The 24971-nt window shown below is 42.9% G+C and overlaps 1 protein-coding gene across 3 annotated transcripts in view; it reads left to right on the top strand.

The window, feature by feature from the left end:
* Window positions 1-24971, top strand: part of Lmln (leishmanolysin like peptidase) — a 52532-nt gene that overhangs the window by 18062 nt on the left and 9499 nt on the right. For all 3 annotated transcript variants that reach the window (XM_085685477.2, XM_085685478.2, XM_085685476.2), the window contains 6 exons: window positions 3319-3436; window positions 7595-7702; window positions 9890-9966; window positions 14428-14538; window positions 16977-17109; window positions 19596-19755. In XM_085685477.2, coding sequence (XP_085541603.2) covers window positions 3319-3436; window positions 7595-7702; window positions 9890-9966; window positions 14428-14538; window positions 16977-17109; window positions 19596-19755 — 707 coding nt within the window. The remainder of the gene's footprint in view (window positions 1-3318; window positions 3437-7594; window positions 7703-9889; window positions 9967-14427; window positions 14539-16976; window positions 17110-19595; window positions 19756-24971) is intronic.

Raw genomic sequence — 24971 nt, 5'->3', positions numbered from 1 at the left:
TGAGATGGTGTGTCCAGAGGACCAGGACACCCCTTGCCTCTCAGGGCTCTTCCCACCATATTATAACTCATAGATAGGCTGTGGGGAGACATGAAGTGGTTACTTCTGGGGTTTTATTTATTTAACCTACTAAATTAGCAGTGTTTTAAGAGGTTCTGAGCCTAAAACAAGCAATGCTGAAAACAGTTTATCAGTTTATCAGTTAGTCACTGATAAACAATAACCATCAGGACAATAACCATCAGCGTGATATATATATATATATATATATATATATATATATATATATATATATAAAATAAGGGTTCATATCCATAATAATACATGGAAATATTCATGACAATTTTATGATTAACAGCCAAATATGAACCACCTCAAAATCTATCAAAATTAGGTTCAATAAGTAAATTATAATATGTGTATAAAACTGAAAACTAGGGGTCTGGAGAGATGGCTCAGAGGTTAAGAGCACAGGCTGCTCTTTCAGAGGTCCTGAGTTCAGTTCTCAAAAACCACATGATGGCTCACAACCATCTGTAATGAGATCTGGTGCCCTCCATGCCAAAACACTGTATATATAATAAATAAATAAATCTTTTTTAAAAAAACTGAAAACTATGTAATACTTAAAAAAGAGTGCACTATTGGCTGGGTCAGTATGTGCACCTGAGGTCATAGGTTCAGTCCCAGCATCAGCAAAAAACAAATTACACCTTTGCTGTACGCAGAAACATACTCGGGTATACTACAGAACAAATTACACCTTTGCTGTACGCAGAAACATACTCGGGTATACTACAGAACAAATTACACCTTTGCTGTACGCAGAAACATACTCAGGTATACTACAGAACAAATTACACCTTTGCTGTACGCAGAAACATACTCGGGTATACTACAGAACAAATTACACCTTTGCTGTACGCAGAAACATACTCAGGTATACTACAGAACAAATTACACCTTTGCTGTACGCAGAAACATACTCGGGTATACTACAGAACAAATTACACCTTTGCTGTACGCAGAAACATACTCAGGTATACTACAGAACAAATTACACCTTTGCTGTACGCAGAAACATACTCGGGTATACTACAGAACAATTTACACCTTTGCTGTACGCAGAAACATACTCAGGTATACTACAGAACAAATTACACCTTTGCTGTACGCAGAAACATACTCGGGTATACTACAGAACAAAGTAACTCAAATAGTTCATTTATATGGAAATCAGTACTGGCGATAATAAAAGATAATGGCTTTACTTTAGGGAACCGTCTGCCAACTGCTGTAAAGTGGCTGTCACTGGGCAGTGTCACAGGGAAGCCTCCCAGGTGCTGACTGGTCCTGTCCCTTTCTCAGAGTCTGATGTAGGGTAGCCATTAGCAGTTCATCTGGTACTGGCAAGATGGCTCAGCAGGGAAAGAGCTTCCTGTACAAGCCTAACAACACATACATGACACATGATATACACATACATACACATACATACATACATACACACACAGAGATAATAATAATAAATACATTTTGGATTGAAAAAACGAACACTTGGTACTGGAGAGATGGCTCAGCAGTTCAGAACACTTGCTGCTCCTCCAGAGTATCTGAGTTTTATCACAAGGCCCATAACTGCTTGTAACTTGAGGTCCGGAGGATCTGACCCCTTCTCTTATTGTCCTGGTACCTGCACATAAGTGACATGCACACAGCACATAATTAAAAGATAAAATTTTAATTAATTTTTATTGTAATGGTTCTGTCTCTTTAAGAGACAAGCCATGCCCACTCCCTCCCCCATCTGCTGAGGCAGGCTGATCTATATTCATTTTTAAATAAGGTCCAAATATAAGGTGCCTCTTTTTTAAATAAGGTTTTTTAAATTTTTAAATAAGGTGCCTCTTTCAAAAATACCAAAATCTTGATATTGGAAGTAGATATGTTATGCAGTAAATATAAAAGGAACTGCTCCCTCACCCCACTCCCTACACCCGAGAAAGGGCCTAATATGCCTGGCTAGCTTCGAACTTAAATGTAGCTAAGGATGACCTTGAATTCTGTATTACAGGTAATACAGAACCTCTTTACACGATGCTGGGGACCAGACTCAGCTCAAGCACTGTACCAGCCCAGCTTCATCTGTAGCCTAGCATTTTAGTTCTGATAGATATGTTTCTGGGTTCTTCTGCAGCCCCTTTATCATTGTTGGATGTTCTGGTCTCTACAGGAACTTTGTTTCACGTCTCTCTCATCTGATGTGACTGTAGCTACTGCGGCCCTCTCAGAGAATTAATTACATAGTTCATCTTTTAAATGCCTTGCCATCTCTTTGTGTCCTTGGCTCTAGACAGCATTTCTCCAGAGCAGTAGAGAATAATACCCTTTTAAAACCCAGGATGCTCCCATCATCCTGAGTTACTGCTTTCACAGTGGCCTGGAAGTTGTAGACAGGGCATGGGACCCACGGAGCTGCCTGTTCTTCATGAAACTCATCCATCTTTCATGAATAAGTGCTTCTCAGATTGAGGCAGCTCATTGCTGATTTCCAAGGCTCTGAAAAAGTTAATTTGGCCAAGTTCTTGTTGATTTCACGCCAGGGTTTCCAGAGACGTGTACTCTACCATTTTCCTGATCTAGAATTTAATTTAGTAGATGACATGAAATAATATTTTTCCTTGATGGATAACCAGTTTCAGGACATAATAATTAAATCATTTTCACTAATATGACGATATTTTTTGTTCGGTTTCCTTATATGCTTGGGTCTGTCTCTGCTTTGGTTTCTTTACTTACTTCCTCTTCTTCTTCCTTTTGTCTTTTTCTTTAAATGCCATAAACTTGTCAGAAGAGGCCACTGAGAGCTGGGTCTAGTCAGCTACTGAGTGCTTGTCTCGCATCTACAGCGTCCTGGACTGGGTCTCCAGCCAGGCAGTCAGCGTTGTCCCAGCTCAGCATTACTATGTGATCTTTTGAACAAGTGCTTTCATCTCCCTAAGCCTCTGCCTTTTACCTACAAGAGATGGTTAGAAAATCCTTATGAGCCTGGGTGTGGTGGTACACTGTAACTGAAGTATTCCGGAGGCAAAGATGGGTGGATCTGTGAGAGTTCAAGGCCAGCCTGGTCTTGCAAGGCCAGCTAGGGCTTCATAGTGAGATCCTGTCTCAAGAAAGAAAATAAAATGTTTATAAGTGCATTACATGGATGTAGTACATAGTAGACTCTCAAGAATTTCAATTTCATATGTTATAAGTACTGTCACATTTACAGTCGTACTAACCTGGCAGAATGACTATTTCCTTCTGTAATTACAGTCTTGGATTGTACCAGTGGAGTGATAAAGTAGTTCGGAAAGTGGAGCGGCAGTGGAATGTGCGAAATAATAAGGTAGTCCGCCACACTGTGTATCTCCTGGTGACACCTCGTGTTGTTGTAAGTATCCTGGAACTTCTTCGTGTCTCCTTTTTCATTATAGTCCTTGCTTTACTGGTCATTTCTGTTTAAGAATGAGTGCCGAAATTTCAGTCTGTAATAGAAAATGTAGGAAGACAGTTTAATAAAGCAGCAAACCAGGACCGAGGTGAGGAAGTGGAAATTTGGCAGTGCATCCCCATCCAACCTGCTGCTCTAAGACAGGAGGTGAGAGGTGTTTGTGCCTAGGGAGGAGCAGCATTATTCAGCATGGGGCGATGGCTCAGTCTGCAAGTTCCTCCATACAAACACCAAAATTCAGATCCTATGGTTTAAAAATAAAAAGCCAAAACAGCTAGTTCTTATCTGTAACCCCAGAAGTTGATGGAGGAGTGGAGACAGGCAGATTCCTAGAGTTCAGGTGATTGGTCAGCTAGTCTAACCTAGTCTAACCTAGCTGGCCAATGGGTTAGCTCCAGGTTCAGTGAGTACACACACACACACACACACACACACACACACACACACAGTTAGGTGGAGAAAAACCATTTAAGGGACATACCAGGTACTGACTTCTGACTTCCACATGCACAAACACAGGATCATGTACACATACTGCACACAAAGTTATTTAAACAGAAAAAGAAGCAGCAGCCATGGCTGGGGCAGGGGTAGGGGCAATGGCTAGTGGTTAAGAGCACGTCCAGTTCCTACAGAGGACCTGGGTGTGAGTCTCAGCATCCACATGACTGCTCACAGCTATCCGTAACTCCAGTCCTAGGAGCTCCAGACCCTCTTCTGGCTTCTGTGGGCACCAGGCATGCATGTGGTGCACAGACGTGCGGGCGAAACACTCATAAATAAACATAGGAGGAGGAGCACGGGGACTCTGGGCTCAGCTCACTCACATCTCCGTTTGGCCTTCCTGGGGCACACACCTAAATAGAGGGAAGAAAGAAGCCATGGGGGAGATAGCTACTGGTGCTTGCTTTGTTGGAGATGGCTTTAAAAGACCGTAACCTCAACCCGAAAGGCTCATTCAGTGAGCTGACATTTCAAGAAGGCCCATATAATACACGCTGAGCTAAGAACTACTCTTCTTGCCAAAATCTAGTATGGAAAAGAATCTGTCACTTTCACTATGTACGGTTTTGGGTATTCCTGCCAAAGAAGATGAGGTGAATGTAATCAGGGGTTCACCTGACATCATGACTCAGGAGATGTAGCCATTTGGAGGATGTCAATGTTCCAGCAACCCTGAAGTGATGGATGCATAAATGCAGTCCTACCTGGTTTGGTAGCAGTTTCATATATGAAATCCCTTGTTATAATTATTGAAGGCTAAAAATCAAGAAAACTGCCATAACTGGGATGTTTCTGAGTAATATCAGATTGCCCCACATATACGCTGTCATCAAGAGGACCACTGAGTTGTTTTAGAAACTGTTAAAATGGAAAGGAACAAGCTGCACATCAGTGATGCAGTTGGCGGGGTGAGAAGCCTTCGGGTCGGGACAAAATATTTGCATGTATTCTAAGAAGCTACTATAAAATACTTAAGACTGTAACTGCAAGAAAACACAAACCTTACCTGGAAAATGGACAAGAAGACATGGTGTATGCCTGTAATCATAGCACTTGGGATTCTGAGGCAAAGGATGGAGCCTAGGCCAGCCTAGGTTACATAGTGTCACCGTAGCCCCTAAAAGGAAAGTAAAACCAGCAACAAATAATGGGCAAAGGACCTGAAAAGGCTTTTGTTTTCCTTTTTTTTTTTTTAATACAGGATCTCTTTGTATCCCTGGCTGTTGAGAATTTGCTCTGTAGATCAGGCCAGGCTGGCCTCAGAATCACAGAGATCCACCTGCCTCTGCCTCCTGAGTGCTGAGATTAAAGGCGTGCACCACCATATCTGCTTTAAAAAAATGTATAGCTCAATAAAAACAAAATAAAATTTATATATAAAAAACAAAAAACCCTGCAAAGAAGTAATAGATATATAAAAATGTCCAGCATTACTAACTATTGAAAAATAATAGAACTCCAATAAGATATGCTTTTGACTTTTATCAAAAAGACAGAACATGAGGTGCATTGGTTGGTCTACAGAGAAAATATGCCCTATTGTTGGGCATGTGGATAGCTACCTCCATTAAGGAAAGCTCCCGTGAACTAAAGTAGAATTGCCACAAAATCCAGCCATCCTGCTTTTGGATATTCAGTTATCCAGTATGAAATCAATTTTCTGCTCACATATTTATGCAGCACAAGTCACAGTAGTCAAGTTCTGGGATCTGCCTAAATGCCCCTAGTACATAACTATGTGAAAATGTGTTGTGTATATACAGAGTGAGGCAGCGTTCAGCCTTAAAGTGGAGGGAGACTGTCACTTATGACATGCATGGCACTCAAGATCATTGTGTGGGTGAAGTGAGCTAAGCACACGCTGAGGAACACTCGGTGTTTGCGTGTGCTGTCTGAAACAGTGCACGCTGGCGTGGACTCAGGTGGTGGAAGCCCTGGGTTCCGTCCCAGCATTCCATAAAGTGAGCTGACATGTCGTGCACATCTGTGTACCCCGTACTCGGGGTGAAGGAAGGGCAGTCAAGGTCATCACAGTCAGATAGTGGGCACACAGAGGCATCAGGTGGGGGTTACAGATGACAGGGGCGGGCATGGAAGGAATGGCATAGGATTTCAAAGAGGAAGAAAGGCTTTTTCCTTATTAAAAAATCAATTTTTTAATCAGATCTATAGTGAATAAGTTAATATTGTACATTTAAAAATTGCTAAGGTGGGGCTGGAGCCATGGCTCAGTGGCTAAGAGCACTCACTGTTCTTTCAGGGGACCTGAGTTCAGTTCCCACCACCGACGTGCAGCCCACAACTCTCTATAATTCCAGTGTCAGGGAATCTGATGTCTTTTTTTGGCCTCCGTGGGTACTGTATGCACAGACCTGTACTCAGGGACACACAAATACACATAAAATAAATATTTTTTAAGTTGCTAGGGAATAACTTTCAAACATTATTTTTTAAGTTTTTACTGGTATATATTAGTTATACATAATAGTAGGCTTCATTGTGACATTTTCACACATGTATGTAATCTATTTTGATCATATTCTTGTTCTCAAATATTTTCATAAGTCAAATAAGTATTTGAGATGATAGATATGATAATTAGCTTGATTAAACTATTCCATAATATTCATAAATCATCACATTACTCTACCCTATAACAGTGTGTGAGGAAGAGACCTGGTCAGTCATTCTCATCATCTTAGATCATGAACCCAATATGGACAAGTTCAACAGAACCGCCATATATGGGCCGCCCTGCATGCTTCAGCATTGCCAGGGCATACATTTCAAATTTTTTTCATCACTATGTACAATTATAAATTGCCAATTTATGATAGATATGAAATTATTGATATCAGAATTATAAGCAGTAATCATAATAGTCTTTTTGTTTATTTTTTGAAACAAGGATTCTCTGTGTAGTTTTAGAACCTGTCCTGGAGCTTTCTCTTAGACCAGACTGGCCTCAAACTCACAGAGATCTGCCTTCCTCTGCCTCTGAGTGCTGAGATTAAATTCGGTATGCACCACCACCACCTGGCCTAATTTATTTTTTTTTTAATGTGACTTTGTGTTTGTTGAGGTCACATGTAGTCCAGGCTGTACTCTCTGTAGGCAATGATGACCTGAACTCCTAGTCCCCTTGCCTCTAATAACAAGCATGTGTTGTATGTAAAATCTGTATGTCCCTTAAAGTCAGAAAGTGAAGAGGTGGCTAGTGAGTTAGGGTGTTTACTGTGCAGCCAGGAGAACCAGAGTCCATCACCTAGGTAGCATGCTGGAAATCCCACAAATGCCTGTAACTCCAGCTTCAAGACCCTCCGACACCCTCCTGCCTGTGTCCTGCACACAAATACGCACACACATAAATAGTTTTTAAATTCAACCTTCAAAGAGAGAAGAAAATATTAAGAGAAATAATAGTTTTTCTAGCCAAGAGGAATGTGATAATAATATCAAAATATTTGACTATATTAAAACTGTATTTTAAAGAGTTTCTGTTTCATCAAACTAATCTTTCATACTGCTGTATTCTACCCTGTGATACGGAGTGCTGTCGTCTTATGCTGTGGTTGTTTGTTTCTCTGTTCCCAGGAAGAAGCACGGAAGCACTTTAACTGCCCAATTCTAGAGGGGATGGAACTTGAGAATCAAGGCGGGATGGGCACTGAGCTCAACCACTGGGAAAAGCGGTTGCTGGAGGTCTGTTCAGTCTTGTTCAGTGTTTATCTTTATTAGCATAATTCATGCGCATGACTCAATTTTATGTAATGTGTTTCTGTATAAACATTTGTATAGAGAGAATCTGGAAGGAGAATGAATTTACTAAAGTAAATCAAGCTAAAGTAATTCCAAAATTACTTTGGAATTGAGATTCAAACAGGCTATGAAGTAAGGTGGAACATACATTGGTAGCATAGACTGCACCCTTGGATCTCCTAATTGTTAAGGGCTGCACAATATTCAGTTACGTAAACAAAACAGGCCTGTGTTACTAAACATTATGTTTTAAATAATAAATCTTTTTGTTTTGTTTTGTTTTTAAGACAGTGTCTTATTATGTAGTCCAGGCTGGCCTTGAACTTACAGCAGCCCTCTTGCTTCTGAATGCTGGGATTGTAGATGTGTACACTATGCCAGACTAAAGCTGTTGTGATTTTGCTTTTGTGGTACTGGGATTGAAGCCATAACCATATGCGTGCTTGGCATTTTTTTTCTTATGTCTGAGATATATCCTAGTCCTAAATTTTCATATTAAAACAATGGGCATGGTGGCACACATTTTAGTTTCAGAACTTAGGAGGCAGAGGCAGGTGGATCTCTGTGAGTGTGAGGCTACCCTGGTATATGTAATAAGTTCCAGGCCAGCCAGAGCTACATAGTGAGAACCTGCCTCAAAAGAAGATGTGACGAGCGACTGCCGTGTGTGCCCTCCAGAGTGGTGGGGTAGTGGACATTCTTAGCTCCACTAAACAGCACACTCTCAAACCCTCAGCAGGCCGTGTGGGGACAGTTTCTTAGAAGGACGCTGGCACACACAGCACAGCACAGCAGAACTGGTTGTTTTCCTTGTGTTACACCTGGTGGCTGTCAGCAGTGCCGCTCCCCCCAGTTGCAGTACAGAAACACAAAACTGTCCCTCGGATGAATGTGAGATCTAGTTGGGCTTCAGAGGACTGTGAGCCACAGAGGAGCTGGGGTCTTTCAGACCCCACAGGGGTGCCCCCATAGTCGCTCCACAGTGACATCCCGCTGTGACTAGTGGTGACTAGTGGTTTCACTATAGTTCTCCCAAGGCCAAGGTGCATCAACAGGCCTTTCCTCTCATGTGCTCTTGCCAGGAAATGTCCTGTCTTATTAGGTTTCCGGGGAATAGAGCTAGAAAGTTAATCCCAGGTCACATTGGTTTACACAGGAAGAATCTGGAGGGAGAATTAAGACTCTGAAGGGAAATGCCTTGGCTAGAAGGTGTGTTTCTATATTTCTGTTTAGATGGTTGCAGCAAGCAGAGCTCATGACTGAAGGTTATAAGCGCAGGAAGAATGAGTTTCTCAGCTGCTGTGGTCTAGGTCACAAAGAGTAACAATGGCAGACACTTACGAAAGCAAATACCCTCATTCTTCCTATGGGCATTTCTGTCTTTGTATTTTCCTAAAGGAATTTTCTTAAGTGATTTCCTTGAAAACTATAGACTGGCCAGAAATGAAATTTTATGTGCTTTTCAGTAGAAGACCCAAGAATACCAATTTTATTAGCTTCATTGATTCTGTTAAATAAGCATTGTGTCCCTGGACTGTTATATTAAAGGTGGTGTTAAGGTATGGAGAAAGAACACTCAGTGTCGTGTAGAGACTCAGAGACCGCTAGAGTGGCCCAGCATGAGACTTGCTGCCTGCAGGGCCTGGAACCCTCACCAGGAGGTGGCTGCCTGGTAGGAGTCATAAGATGTAAATTAAACTGCTAAGCAGCTGGGTATTTTGCCCTAATCCCTTGGTCCCTGGTTCTGCCATGCTTGTTCTGCACTAATGTTAGTATAGGTTTCTGTGGTCACAAAGTTGAGAATTGGGGAAGGGCTTCCCTTGCAGACCCATATAAACGTTCCTCCTGACGGCCCTTCTCAACCGCCCGCTCACTTGACGCTGCTCAGGGAGAGTAACTGTTTGCAGTAGGGACCCTCATCCCGTGCATGCTGTGTTCATTTTCATCAGGAAGTCTCCGCTGCTGCTGTCTGTTACGGCGGGAATCAGAGAGTAGTCTACTTCCTCAGCTAGATGCTTTAAAAGCTTTTGTATTTGATAATTTTCTAGAAAATTTAACCACATGAAACATCTTAAATATGCATAGGGATCATAGAGTTCTTTCCTAATAAAATCTGTTGGTAATTTTCAGAATGAAGCAATGACTGGTTCTCACACCCAGAACCGAGTCCTCTCTCGAATCACTCTGGCATTAATGGAGGACACTGGGTAAGATGACCACGAGAAAATGACGAGTTTATAAAATGAAATAATATTCAAAATGTAGCTTAAGAAAATGCTGATATTCCAAAGCAAATTGTACTTACCAATTCTTTGACTTTTGTGCAGTTTGTTCTTAATATAACAGAGTAAATATAACAAAATCTAAGATACTATGAAGCCATGCTATTATGAAGGGAAAACTAACCTACATAGTTTTAAATTATTAAATGAGTGATGCGTAAATTTCCAGGCTTTTTGTTGCTGTTTTGTTTTATTTGGTATTTTCAAAACAGTGTACTTCTGCTTACCTGGAACTTGCTCTGTAGACCAGCCTGACCTTAAAATCACAGAAATCCATCTGCTCTGCCTCAGCTGCGGGGATTACAGGGAGTGCCACCATTCCCAGCAGAGTCCTAGTTTTTAAATGATTGGAACTCTCTTGTAGAACAGTGAAATGTTTTATTTAAATAAAACACCTTATATAACTTCTACTTAACAGAGTCATAGTAATTTTAGTAGGAGCATATTGCTTCTTGTTTTTTCTAAAACAGCCTACAAGAAATTTAAAAATAGCATCGAACTTGAAAGCCAATGATAAAAGTATTATTGAACCCTCCCTAGTAGTGAACTGACACGGTGATTCTGCCTGTAATTCTAATCCTAGTGCTCCAGAGGCTGACGCGGGGTGACTGAGTTTCAGTCTTCGCTGCATAATAAGGCTTTGCCTCAGAAATTAAAAAACCACACACCATGAAAATAACTGATATTGCCTTAACTTTTGAGGGGTCAATGAAGTATAAAGATTTAGGGGCTGGAGAGATGGCTCAGCAGTTAAGAAAACTGGCTACTCTTCCAGAGGACCTAGGTTTAATTCTGAGCACCCAGGTGGAAGCTCACAGCTGCCCACAACTCCAGTTCAGGAGGATCTGGTACGGTCTTCTGGCCTTCTGAGGCTCTAGGCATGTGTATTGTCCACAGACATACCTTCAGACATACACCCATACATATAAAAGATAAATAAATTTTCAAAAAAAATTAAAACTAGATTTAAAAATTGAAAAAAAAAGTCATCTTAGTTCTTTTTCTGCTGCTGTGATAAAACCTTGTAACCAAGGCGACTTCTAGAAGAAAGCGTTTATTTTGGTTTACGGGTTCAGAGGGCTACAGTGTACAATGCTGGAGTGTAGGAGCCAGCTGAAAGCTCATTTGATCCACAGCCAGGAGGCAGAAAGAGCACTGGGACTCACAGGAGTACTTTGAAACCTCAAAGCCCTGCCCCCCAGTGTCATATCTCCAACACAGCCACAACTAACCCTTCCCAAATAGTTCAAATATATGGACCTATGTGGGGTGGGGGGATTCTCATTCAGATCACCACAGAAGTATAAAGATTTTAAAATACAGAAGTCATGACAAAACACAGAGCTCATACCTGACTCTGAGAACAGTCTCAGTAAAAGTGAGAGGAGTGGGCTGCGGTGGCTTCATTGTAGAACACTGCCTGGCGTATTCGAGGTTCTATCCCTAACATAGATGTGCCCATTAAATAATGATAGTGGTGTAATAATAATAAAGATGGTGATGATGATAATGATAATGAGACTAAGAAATTCTCTTTTCTGTTTAATGAGAACCAGAGATCTAGGTCAGAAAGGATTTGATTGACGCAGTTTTTCCCTAACGGTACAAACTAATCAGTGAGATCTAGAAAACCAAGAGTGAATTAGCTTAATGAGAGCAAGAAATCAGCTCAGGTGGGAATTAGCTTCCTGCCTGTTAATTCAGGGGGAAAGAGTGGGAGTTAAGACACAGGTCATTGAGGCTCCCCATGGGGAGTCAACAAAATCTGTCGCATCACTTGAGGCAGGACCAAGGCCCTCCCCACTGTATCTAGGCTGAACAAGGTATCCTTCCGTAGGGAATGGGCTTCAAAAAGCCAGATCATGCACTAGGAACAAATACTGGTTCCACTGCAAGTGGCCCCATAAACTGCCCAAGCCATACACCTGTCACCCACATTCAGAGGGCCTAGTTCGATTTTAGGCTGGTTCCCCAGCTGTCAGTCCAGAGTCAGTGAGCTTCCACTAGCTCAAGTCAGCTGTTTCCTTGGGTATCCCCATCATGGTCTTGGCCCCTTTGCTCATGATATCGCTCCTCCCTCTCTATGACTGGATTCCAGGAGTTCAGTCCAGCCTTTAGCTGTGGATCTCTGCATCTGCTTCCATCAGTTACTGGATGAAGGTTCTATGATGACAATCAATCTGATTGCAGGGGAAGGGCGGTTTAGGTACCCTCTCCACTATTGTTTCGATTCTTAGCTGGTACAACCCATCCCCTCCCTAAACTCTGGAATCCTGTGATCTGTTGTCCACTTCTGTATTTATTTAACACTAACAACAAATGAGCTACAATCCATGAGAAGACGTGGATACTGAGTGGAAGAAGCCAGTCCGCAAAGGCTTCAGACTACAAGTCCACCGTATGACGAAGGATAAAACTGTAAGGAGGTGGTTGCCAGGGTTGGTGCAAGAAGGAGAGATGGATACACAGAAGACAGGGTGGGGCACTAAACCATACATGTGGCATCTTGTTGATAGATGCCTTCCCTCCCTCCCTCCCTCCCTTCATTTCCCCCTTCTTTTCTTGTAGTGCTAGAGATCAGACTTAGGGGCTTTATGCATGCATGCGAGGCAGAGAATACATACCTAAAAGAACCTGCAATACCAAGAGTGAAGCCTAATGTGCACTGTGGATTTTGGTAGTAATGGCATTCCCGTGTAAATTCATTGGTATAACCAATATGTAACTTGGGTGAGGGACGCTATGAGTCTGTAGAGGTAGGAAGAATCTAGGAACTCTTTGTACCCTCTACTCATTTTGCTAGTACTTTAAAACTGTCCCCACACTAAAGTCTGAAAAAAAGAAAGAAAAATCCAGAGATTCTGCAATACACTACAACATGTATGAGCCTTGTAAACATTATGTTAAGTAGTGTTTGTCAGGAATGGGAGATGGGGACAGGAACTTGGTTTATTTAGGGAGGGGCTGATGGAAGTATTCTGAAATTATTTATGACATGACTGTGTGTGTATATAGAAGTATATGTGTATATAAAGATGGCTTTCACGTTATGTGGGTTACAGCTCACGTCTTAAAGCTCATAGAGACATTGAAACCAAAGCTCTGAATCCCAGGCACTGTCCCTTAGCCGGTGTGTGCCGGTGTCTGCGGCCCTCACTTTTAGCAGTAACGGTAATACTCCGTCGAGGCTTCTGAGGCTCACCCGAGCTCCCGTAAGGAACGCCCTAAACCACAGCGTAGCACTTGGTGATTATCAATCAAGAGTTGGAATTTCATATAAAACCCGAACGTCAGTCTCCTGAGAACAGATTTACCTTTACTGCCCGCAGCACAGTTCCTTCTGCTGCTTTCAAAAGAAAGGACGGCTCACCCAGCCCACTAAATGATCTTGTACCCAGTCACCCCTGGAAACCCTGCTTCCAGTGCTTCCTCATATAAGCCTCAGGTCCCACACCAGATCAGTTTTGCTGGTAGTACACTTCTGTTAGCACTTTTTAATTGTCTTTTGTAAAACCCATTATTTAGAATATTTTAGTTTATCTGACTTCCTCAGGTTAGATTAGAATTTTAAAATTTTTATTTTTTGGAGTTTTGTTTGATTATTTGAGACAGGGTCTTATAGTTCTGTCTGGCCTGAAACTCACACTGTAGATTAGGCTAGCCTCAAATTCATAGATATCTGCCTCACCAGTGCCAGGATTAAAGGGTGTACCACACACCCGGCTTATTTTATTTGTGTATGTCTATGCTGTGTGTATGTGAGTACCCACAGAGGCCAGAAGGCGACTTTGGATGCCCTGAAGCTGGAGAATTTGCTGGCTAAACTGCCTTTGATTTAAAAACCTTTTCTCACAGTCCTGTGCAGCAGCCCTCCTGCAGCAAGGGCTTTACAGTGTGCAGCTCTGGCCATGGCCTCCAGGGTCCATTACAGTGTGCAGATCTGGCCATGGCCTCCGGGGTCCATTACAGTGTGCAGATCTGGCCATGGCCTCCAGGGTCCATTACAGTGTGCAGCTCTGGCCATAGCTTCCGGGGTCCATTACAGTGTGCAACTCTGGCCCTGGTCTCCGGGGTCCATTACAGTGTGCAGCTCTGGCCATGGCTTCCGGGGTCCATTACAGTGTGCAACTCTGGCCCTGGTCTCCGGGGTCCAGTGTGCAGCTCTGACAATGGCCTCCAGGGTCCATTACAATGTGCAGCTCTGGCCATGGGTTCTGGGGTCTGTTACAGTGTGCAACTCTGACCATGGGCTCTGGGGTCCATTACAGTGTACAGCTCTGGCCATGGCCTCCGGGGTCCCTGCTGAGTCATTGTTGTGCACATTGTGGGGATCTGTAGGAGGAGCTAGAGTCAATAAAAGGTGCTTTCTTTGCATTGTTTCCGCAGCTGGTACAAAGCGAATTACAGCATGGCAGAGAAACTGGACTGGGGCCGAGGAATGGGCTGTGAATTTGTCAGAAAGAGCTGTAAATTCTGGATCGATCAGCAGAGGCAAAAGTAAGGCTGTGTTTCCACATATATCTTTGTCAGTTCATTTCTGACTGTGTTCTCTGTCTTGAACATCAAATGCCAGCTACTGTGTATAGAAAATATTCTGAGTTCTTCATAATAATCGTAAGTGATTACAGGATTGTTTTGAATCACAAACTGGAAGAATCCACATGTGACTATACAAGCAAATGTTGATTTAGTATCTGGAAGCTGGAAGAAAAAAAGGAAATACAATGGTGTTTCTGTAACTATAACCCTAAGAAGGTATAAACAGTGTGGAAGAACTGATGGCCTGTAATTTCCTGATAGGAGCCATTCTGAAAAGCCTGTTTACAGTGTGCTCACCAGCACACCACATAGGCACAGACAGCCTGGGGACAGGCTTACCACAAGGACCTCATGTTGCTCATTTAGACACGCCCACTTTCCTCCCAACCCAGTCCCTCCTAAACTCTGGAATCCTGTGATCTGTTGTCCACTTCTGTATGTCTGTCATTTCAAACAATTCATAAAGATGTTATGGAAATTTTAAAAATAAATATGCACAGTGTGGTTGGTGTTTTCCTTTAATGTTTAAATTTAACTACATTGTTGATATTACTAATTTGTGTTTTGTTTTGCCTTTTTTTTTTTTTATGGGATTTTTGAGACAGGGCTTCTCTGTAGCTTTGGAGCCTGTCCTGGAACTAGCTCTTGTAGACCAGGCTGGCCTCGAACTCACAGACATCCGCCTGCCTCCTAAGTTCTGGGATTAAAGTGTGCACCACCACCGCCTGGCTTGCTTTGCTGTCTTTTTGAGACAAAGTTTACTATGTAGCCTTTGCTAGCTTACTAGTAAATGTATGAGAATGGTCTGAAATTCATTGCAGTCCTCCTGCCTCGACCTCCCAAGTGTTGGGATTAAAAGCAGGAGAAACTATGCTAATCGGATCTTTTTAGACTGAGTAGTATTCCATTATATGGATCTGCCACAGTTTGTTTAAAGACTCATGCTTTAAAGACATCTGAGTCATTTCCACCTTGGGATATTGCAAAAGTTTTTATGTGCACATAAACCTTCATTTCCAAAACTACAGTTGTTGGTTCATGTGGTAGTTGTAGGTTTAATTTTCTAAGAAACAGCCAAATTCTTTCCTAAAATTCCAGGAAGGAGTGTGCAGTAGTTTCTCCACATTGGTGCCAGCATTTGGTGTTATCACTATTGCTTATTCTGTGTTTTCATAGGTGTGTAATGATGTTTTGGTGATTCTAGTTTGCATTTCCCCTAATGGTCAGTGATGGTGAACTTGTTTTCTGTGCACATTTGCTGTAACCCTTCTACAAAGGGTTTTACAAACCCTTTTTTCTACAAAATGATTTTGTAGAAATCATGAAATAGAAAGATGATTCTACAAAATCATCTACAAAGATGATTGCCTCCATCTTTCATGTTACAGGGAGCGCAGGGCCCCTTGTTTGTCAGGGCCGCCCCGCTAGCTTACACCCAAAAATTACACAGAAACTGTATTTATTAAATTACTGCTTGGCTATTCTGCTGATTTTTTAAAGTAAAAATTAAATTAATTTTTAAAAATTAATCTTTAAAAAAATCATCTGTCACTGGGCAGTGGTGGTGTACACCTTTAATGGTGGATCTCTAAGTTCGAGGCCATCCTGGTCTGTGGAGCAAGTTCCAAGACAGCTAGACCTGTCAACAGAGAAACCCTGTTTCAAAAAAAATCACCTGTCTGTATTATTGTGTGTATCCTTTTTGTGCGTAGGGAAAAGTTTACATGCCATGGCACATGTGTGGAGTTGGGTCTCTCCTTCCGCTTTTATGTGGATTCAGGGGACTGAACTCATACTGCGGGACTCGCCTTTACCCACTTAGCCTGGCTGGTCTGTTCTACAGTCATTGAGAAAGTTCCACTACCCCCGGTTTCTAACCCTCGAGTTCCTACCTAGTCTCCCCTCTTCTCTCTGCTTCCATGCCTCTCATTTTGTTCTAGTATCTAGGATTTCAGTTGTGCTCTGAATGAAAAAGAGAGAAAAATTCATCTGTTCCATCTCCTAGAAAGTAGAAGTGAGACTTCATCCTTTCTGTATTTTAAACATTTCTTTCCCCTCAGTGATTAAGCTAATTCAGACTGTGGACCTACAGAACTGGATTTTGCTGGGAAAGGTGTGGATAAGGTTTTCCTTTAACAAGGTGGAATGTGCTGTCAGCATCTAGATAAATCCTCACACCTATGCTCAGCATCCTCTCACCTCTGGGGAGAGTCTTGATAGCCAGATCAGAAATTTACTAAGAACTGTTGAACTCTAGGATTGTCGTTGAGAAGACAGTCTCTCTAATGGACCCGCAACCTTTTCTTTATGATTTGATACTAAGAGGTTCAGCCTTCTATTCAACAGGCCGTTACCATGGAAATAATCTGCCACCAACATGCCTTCCTTGTGTTCAGGCGGCAGGTGCCAAGCCCATACTGTGACACACTCAGGAGTAACCCACTGCAGCTGACTTGCAGACAGGACCAGAGAGCCGTTGCCGTGTGTAACCTGCAGAGGTTTCCTGACCCTTTACCACCAGAGTACCAGGTAACACTTGTTCCCAGCACAGCTTTAGTCAACCTCCTCAAAAGCAGTCTCTGTTTTAATTAAGAGAGTAAATCTCTTACATTTTTTATTGTGTAATTTCCTGTGTATTTTCTGTTAGTAAAAGAAAGAAAAGCCTGCAGATCCCTCTTTTCTTCAAGGTTGTCGTTCTGCTTAGCAGTCACAGAGTACCTAGCTGTGCCCCCAGGATCCTGACCATCTCCCCAGCAGTGGACCACAGGGCTGCCCTATGCCCAGCCATCCACCCGAACGCTGAGGGTCAAACGCAGGACCTCACACTTGACAGAAAGTGCTGTAACCACTGAGTCAGCTCCCCAGCTTCTGCTGATCTTTTTCTCTCTAATCATTGCTGACATCGCCTTCTTTAAATTTCTCTAATTTATTCAGAAAACAAAAATCTTGAAAGAAAATAATTTATTCCAATCCAGCTAACTAGAAGATGTAGAAATTCTTTTAAAAAATAGTTTGATTTGTGGAATCTGAAAGGGGACAGGAGGCTGGAGCGATGACTCAGTGGTTAAGAACACAGGCTGCTCTCGTAAAGGACCTGGGTCCCATTCCCAGCACCCACATGTCAGCTCACAACTGTCTATAGCTCCAGTGCCAGGGCATCCAGCAGACTTCTGGCCTCCGTGTGCATCAAGCACACACGTAGCACACTAACATGCATGCAAGAAAAATACTTAAACACATAAAATTGTGAAATAAATAAAGCTTTTCTAAAAATAAAAGGTAAATAAAGTGGCTGCCTCTGTCCAGCCTGAGTCTGACTGATTTTAGCTTCCTCTTCTGGATCCGGGTGTGGTACTCACAGACTCAAAACCCTGTCATAAACAGCAGCAAACCAAGTTCCTAGCAGTCTTTCAAGTCCCTCAGCTCCATCTGCCAGTCACAGAGGGACCCTGTCATCACACATGCCTCAGAGGCTGATGGCCGTGATACCTGCTCAGCTGTGAGGTTCCCGACATGGGCCTGACCTCACTGGGTCCTTTGGCATCATCATATGGCAGAGTAATTTGTAGGGTTAGTGTTACAGTATGTTAGTGTAAAATGTGATTTTTTTTTCCTAGACAGAGTGCCATGTCGCCTTGACTGACCGCAAATGCAGTTCTCTTGACTCAGTCTCCCGCATGTTGGGGTTTACTGGCGTGTACTCTTCTTGGCAGTGTGAAACCTTTACATCGTACTTGGTTCCTTGCTACTTTGGTGTTCAAACTATTTTATGTAAATAGTTTTATTTTTTTAAGGTTGTTTTTCCCCCTAAAATTACTTAGACGGTTCCTATATTTACTGTTTTTGCTGTCTTGCTTGGATGGCCTCACAGTCCTGGGCCCCAGTAGCCCTCATGTCTCAGCCCCCCGTAGGGGCTTGGATTTACAGCGCAGCCCATTGTGCCTAGTGTGCTGTGTGAAAGATGTCTTCAGTTTGTGCATTGGTTTTCTGTTACATCAGCTAGCCTTTTCTTCCTGTTCTTTGTGGTGTTTGTGAGTCAAGGTCTCACTATGCAGTTCTGATTGGCCTGGGACTCACTTCTTAGACCACAGATCCATCTGCCTCTGACCCCAGTGCTGGGATTAAAGGATATACCACCATGTCTGCTCTGTTTTATTGTCTTTTGGGGTTTTGGTTTATTTTTTTATTTTTACTATACATATACATATAACATTTTTAAAGACAAAAGCAAGTACACATACTAATGAGGTAGATGTGTTAGTTTATTTTTGTAGTTAAATCTTCACTGTAAGATGTCGAACATCTTGAGTGTTTTTCCAGAGTTACCCATATTTTAACTTTATAAACACTCCTTCACATAAGCACACAGCACAAAATGGCAGAGCATGTTTAGAGTCATTTCCAAAATTATAGAAATTCTGAACCAATCCCAAACAAATACCTTTAATTTTTTTTTAATGAACTTTAGTTCAGCAATTCAGACAACAAATATTTGTTTTGGTTTTTGAGGCAGGATCTCTCTACACAGCCCTGGCTGTCCTGGAACTCACTCTGTAGACAAGGCTGACCTTGAATTCACAGAAATCTGCCTGCCTCTGCTTCCCACGTGTTGGAATTAAAGGTGTGCGCCACCATGCCCAGCCCAGATAGCAGTTTTAAAGATCAAACATTCTAACAGAATACAACCTCAATTTACACTAATTTGCTACTTATATGCTAAGGAATAAAAATATTAAGTGTTTGTCTTAAATATTCCTTTTGCTTAGTCTAATTATGCTTCATCAAATTAATTATCTTAATAGGTAACTCAATTATCTTACCACTTATTTCTAAAACTGCAGCGCCCTGAAGATGCCCACCATGGCATATTACATCATCTTTATGGACAGTTTCTGGGGAAACCGCAGTACTGTTTTATGATCTGAGGCACTAGCAGATTGCTGTAATTGCCTGGGTCTTGTTTTGATCTTACAGAATGACTCTCATTCTTCTCCCCTTCTGTGATCTGTCCACAGTACTTCGACGAGCTCAGTGGAATATCTGCAGAAGACTTACCTTACTACGGTGGGTCAGTAGAGATCGCCGACTATTGCCCTTTCAGTCAGGAATTCAGTTGGCACTTAAGTGGTGAATACCAGCGCAGCTCTGACTGTAGAATACTGGAAAATCAACCAGGTCAGTAGTCTGGTGAAATGAAGGGCTAAAGACACCATGCAGTTTCATGTCACCTATATAAAATAGTCACTAAGGAAACAGCTCTTGTAGCCAGGCAACCTCGAGCTTGTGCTTCACCTCCTCTGCTGTCTGTCTACATAAAAATTACTCAGCTTTCATGTGCCTTGCTTTCTCTGCCCATATATTACGTACCTCATGAATTACTGCAAAAATTAAATGGGAGCTGGAGAGATGACTTGGCAGTGAAGACCACCCACTGCTCTCGTAGAGGACCCGAGTTCACTTCCCTGAGTGCCAGGGAGCTCTCAGCTGCTTCTCACTCTGTCTTCGGGGAATCTTAGACCCGCTCTGGACTCCACCGGCCCTTGCACTTACATGCATATACACATCACAGACACACATGTACACATAACTTTAAAATAGTAAAAATAAGCCTTTAAAAACAGCAAGAAGAGTTAAGTAGTAAGTGCTCAGAACTGTGCTGACCCTGGAGAGGACGGCTGGCTGCACACACACAGACGTGAGCACGGACTCACCATCCCCCTGCCCTGCAGGAAGCACGCATTTCCTACCATTTCATGTCTCTGAAGTCCCTACGGGAGACATAAGAAAGACGTCACATTTTCCCAATGCATGAACATACGATTGGTGGCAAGATCCTGTAGGGCTCCTCCTCATTTATTGGAGTGCTTTAGGGAACCTGTTTCTCCTTGTATCTCTGCAGATCTCGGGATAATACTGTGTCCCATAGCCAGAAAGAAATAGTGCTGTATTATCTATTTCCTTTCAATACATACAAACAAGACAAAAAAAGCAATAAACAGTATAATCATTACAGTTCCTCCTAACCAACTTTCTAAACAAATATTCTCAAATATGATGTTTAATAAAAAGTAGGAATTAGCCATGCATGGTGGCTCGTGCTTATAATCTTAGCACCTGGGAGGCCGAAGTGAGAGGATTAGAGAGTTTAAAGCCACCATGGCTGTAGAGTGAGACCCCAACTCAAGCAAGGGCAGAGATGGCTCAGTGGTTAAGAGCACTGACTGCTCTTCCATAGGGCCTGGGTTCAGTTCCCAGCACCCACACAACTGTCTGAAACTGCTTTTCCAGGGGATCAGACACCTGCTTTTGGCCTTTTAGGTACCAGGTGTCCCGCGCTACCGTCTCGCCCGCAAAAACAACGCGGGACACTTAGGATCCTTCTGCAGAAAAGCTTTAATGCGTCTTGAGAGAGAGAGCATAAGCTTCCAAAGCGGAGACCCAGAATGAGGGAACCCATCTCTTATATAGGAAACAGTCCTCGCTTCGGACGTGTCATTCTTGGCTTGGTCCGCTGCCCATTATCCCAGATGATGCCTCGGGAGTAGGCAGGGACAGCAGTGGGAAGTTACCAAGCACATGTGCGTTATCTTGTTCACCTGGCGGTGAAACCGGATGCCAGCGCCATCTTGTAATGGAGTATGTGGTTGCGGTCCTCCACATCTCCCCCTTTTTTACTTCTTTGCAGAAAGGCAACTCCCTCAGAAGGCAAAGATAGAGGTCGCATTTCCCAAAGTGGAAACATTATAATGGGCTTGCACGGAATCTACCCCTAGGTTCATGACACCTGGAACTTATCCGGCCTGCCCTCTGCCATTTTTTTGGGAAAGGGAATATACGACAGGAAACCCTTATGTAGGGCGACATATCTCTCAGAGAGGGCCATTTTTTGTGCGATGCTCTTTAGCTCGACAAACTTTAGGGCTAGCTAAGCCAAGCATTCCATCCTGTGTAATGGACCATTGTCCTAGGGGTGCAGGAGCTGGTTGGCATAAACCTTACTGCTTCAGCATAGATAACCATACATCAGTAGAGGCTCCCTGTTCCAGGGCAGCCAGCGCTTGTGTAATAACCATTTTGTCCCTACGACTTTGGGATTTGAGTCAGCAGACCATCCAGAGGAGAAACACTATTTTATAGCATAGGGCTGCTCCAAACATTTTCATCCCCACCCATTCTTTGAAGTAGGAGATGAAGGACACAATCCAGGACTGGAATCCTTCGGCTAAGCTTATAAATCATCTTTAGGAAGGTAGGGAAGTCCCAGAGTCTTATTGGTTGTAAAAAACCGAGGAAACACCGCCAATCTATGGCTGACTGGTGTCGGCTTTGGGAAGGCTGAGAGTATCCCCCATCACTGCTCCATCATAACCGTTGTCATCCATTCGCAAAATGGCAGGAGGAACAGAAGCCAAATCTTTAGGCAAGTCTTCATGTTGTGGGTCACTTTTTACCGTTTGGGTCAGTCTCTCTGGCACCCAGAATGGGTTTTTCTGATCCTGCAGGAACACATAAACAGCTCCCCTGGATCTCAATAGAATGGGATCCGAGCCTTTCCATTCATTAGAAAGCATATCTTTTTATTTAACCAAATCCTTGGGCTGCTGCGGATCTGAACAATGTCGTATTGCCGCATTCTGGCCATTATCATCCAAATTTAAAAAATTTATAGTGAACAGATCCATGGCAATGGCCATTTTTGGCGTCGGGGGCAACTTCTTTGTTATTCCCCCTTTTAGTTTAAGTAGATATTTCATGGAGAGATGGATGGTTCTATGTGTCCCAGAACCAATTGCTCATTAACTAGCTGATTTATTGCTTTTATTTTTTTAGAGGTAAGTGGCCATTGGGGAACCCATATTGGGGTCTCTGTTTTTCATGGTATGGGCCGTGCTGCCCCAGTGGTGCCTAGGAAAAACCCAGGCCCTGTTTGTTGATATTAGGTTTAGGATTTATTGGCTCCTGTATTTCTTGTTTGGAGCGACCCAAGCCCTTTTTTGGCCTATGGCCCATTCTTATTATTATATCTTGGGCCTGAGATGAATAGAGGTAATACGGTACTGTCTGTTTATTGTGTCTAAACCTTAATTGTGCTTTTATTATGATAATTACGACCAGTCCTGCCTGAAGTCAGCATAGTTCAGCTTAGCCAAGTGGAGCAGGAGCCACTCCAGCCTCAGAGTCCCTCACAGTTCCAGGCACACTGCATTGCTGTGGCATCCGCCAGGCTAGGCACCGACTGGACTGGCGCAATGTGCCTTTTACCACAGCCACCTAGCAAAGCTCTGCTCCAGCTGCCTTCTAGCCGCAGCTGCATTCGTTTTGAGTCCAAACTGGTGCATAGGAGTAAAGCAGAATTCAGAGAAGCAGGCTTGCTGCTCTGCAACCATTGAAAGGACCCCATTTTAACAATCTTTCAGGGAATTTGGGCGTTGTTAGTCTCTCTGGCTACTTCCTGCTGAATTGGGACGTTGTATTTTAGGGGTATTCATTACAACATTTTAGGAGGTCTCGTTGATTTAAACCATATAAATCTCAAATACATCCTTAGGCTCTCATTTTCTGTGGAGACGAAAACAGAACCTCTTTTTTAAAACATCATATCCTTAGGCCCATATTTTAAATTTAAAATACCTTTTTTAGCAGTTCCTAAATGCTCATTTTTATGGTCACTTTTAATTTGCAGAGCTTTGAGCTCCTGCAGAGAATATAAACTACTGTTCTTTCCTTTTTTCTTGTTGTTGGTATCAGAAAGCTTTGACCTTGTAGGTCAGTCTTCTCCCCCATTCTTATTTTCTTAGAACCATCGGGGGGTCTTTTTTTCTTATCTTGGACTGTCCTTTTCTTGTGCGCGCCCAACCTCTCACTGCACTCAGTTTCTGATATGCTATCCTGGACTTCCTCCAATACACTTCGTCCCTCTGCAACAACTGCCTGGCAGGATTTATCTTTTAAGCAATTCCTGACGAGAAATAAGAGAACTGCTAAAAGAAGTACCAAGGCCTCTACGAAACCTTCCCAATGCGGAAACAAGTCAAGCCCAAAATCGAAAAGTCCAGGAATAGTCATACCTCTCTGAGCAAACAGACCTGCAGTTCTGAATCCTCCTTGTGTCCAAGGGGTCTCCGGCGGTGCGAGCAGTGGTCAGGGTCCCCCGGCGTCTCGGGTTTCGGCACCAGATGTCCCGCGCTACCGTCTCGCCCGCAAGAACGACGCGGGACACTTAGGATCCTTCTGCCGAAAAGCTTTAATGCGTCTTGAGAGAGAGAGCATAAGCTTCCAAAGCGGAGACCCAGAATGAGGGAACCCATCCCTTATATAGGAAACAGTCCTCGCTTCGGACGTGTCATTCTTGGATTAGTCCGCTGCCCATTATCCCAGATGATGCCTCGGGAGTAGGAAGGGACAGCAGTGGGAAGTTACCAAACACATGTGCGTTATCTTGTTCACCTGGCGGTGAAACCGGATGCCAGCGCCATCTTGTAATGGAGTATGTGGTTGCGGTCCTCCACAACCAGGCAGGCATGCCCTTGGGTGCACATGCAGTCAAAATACCCATACATAGAAAATAATGAAACACATTTTTTAAAAGTGGGGCTGGAGGGGAGAATGACAATAATTTTTTTTTATATTTTTTCAAAAATTTTAACTTGTCATTTCCTCTTTCCTATTTCTACTTTATTATAGATTAGATCATTTAAATCATAAACTTCTATATGTATATGTGTATATATATTTTTTACCATTTTTCCTTCCTTTTTAGAAGAGTGTCCTGAACATACAGGGCAGTGGGCTTGGCAGTAGCTAGAGTAGCCAGCGTGTAGCCCAGAGCTGCCGCCTGGGCCTCACCTGGCACACTTACCTGATCCCTGCTCTCACTCACCTACTGCAAACACTAATGATGGAACCGCTCAGCAGTGCCCTGCTGAAGTGAGGAACACACGGGTCTGCCCGTGAGGATCGGCTGGAAGGCCACAGTGTTGTTTCAGAGCTAAGCTCAGCGCCACTTTTTTTAAAATACAGGTACTTGAGGCTTTGTGGCTGTGTTTTCCTCTCATAGTGTGAAAAGCCTGGGGCTCAGCTGGAGGACTGGAGTCGGCTGGAAACTCTGCTTTGTACACTATTCAGTGTTCTTTCCAAAGGCCTGACGTTCACAGACAAGAGCTACATAGGATTTACTTTTGCTATTTTACATTTTCTTTCATAGCTCATAAAATTAAAAAAAAACTTATAGAAAATCAAATAAATGGGCTACTTAAACTCTCTACTTTGGAACACATGAAGCTTGGGCAGGCGAATTGATTCGGTGGGTAAAGGCACTTGCTATCCAAGCCTGGTGGCTTGAGTTGGATTCCTGGAACCCTCATAAAAGTGGAAGGAGAAAAGTGCACATA

This window comes from Myodes glareolus, chromosome 2 (genome assembly GCF_982192425.1).
Source record: "Myodes glareolus chromosome 2, mMyoGla1.1, whole genome shotgun sequence".
Taxonomy (NCBI): domain Eukaryota; kingdom Metazoa; phylum Chordata; class Mammalia; order Rodentia; family Cricetidae; genus Myodes; species Myodes glareolus.
This window is presented reverse-complemented; position numbering and strand designations above follow the sequence as displayed.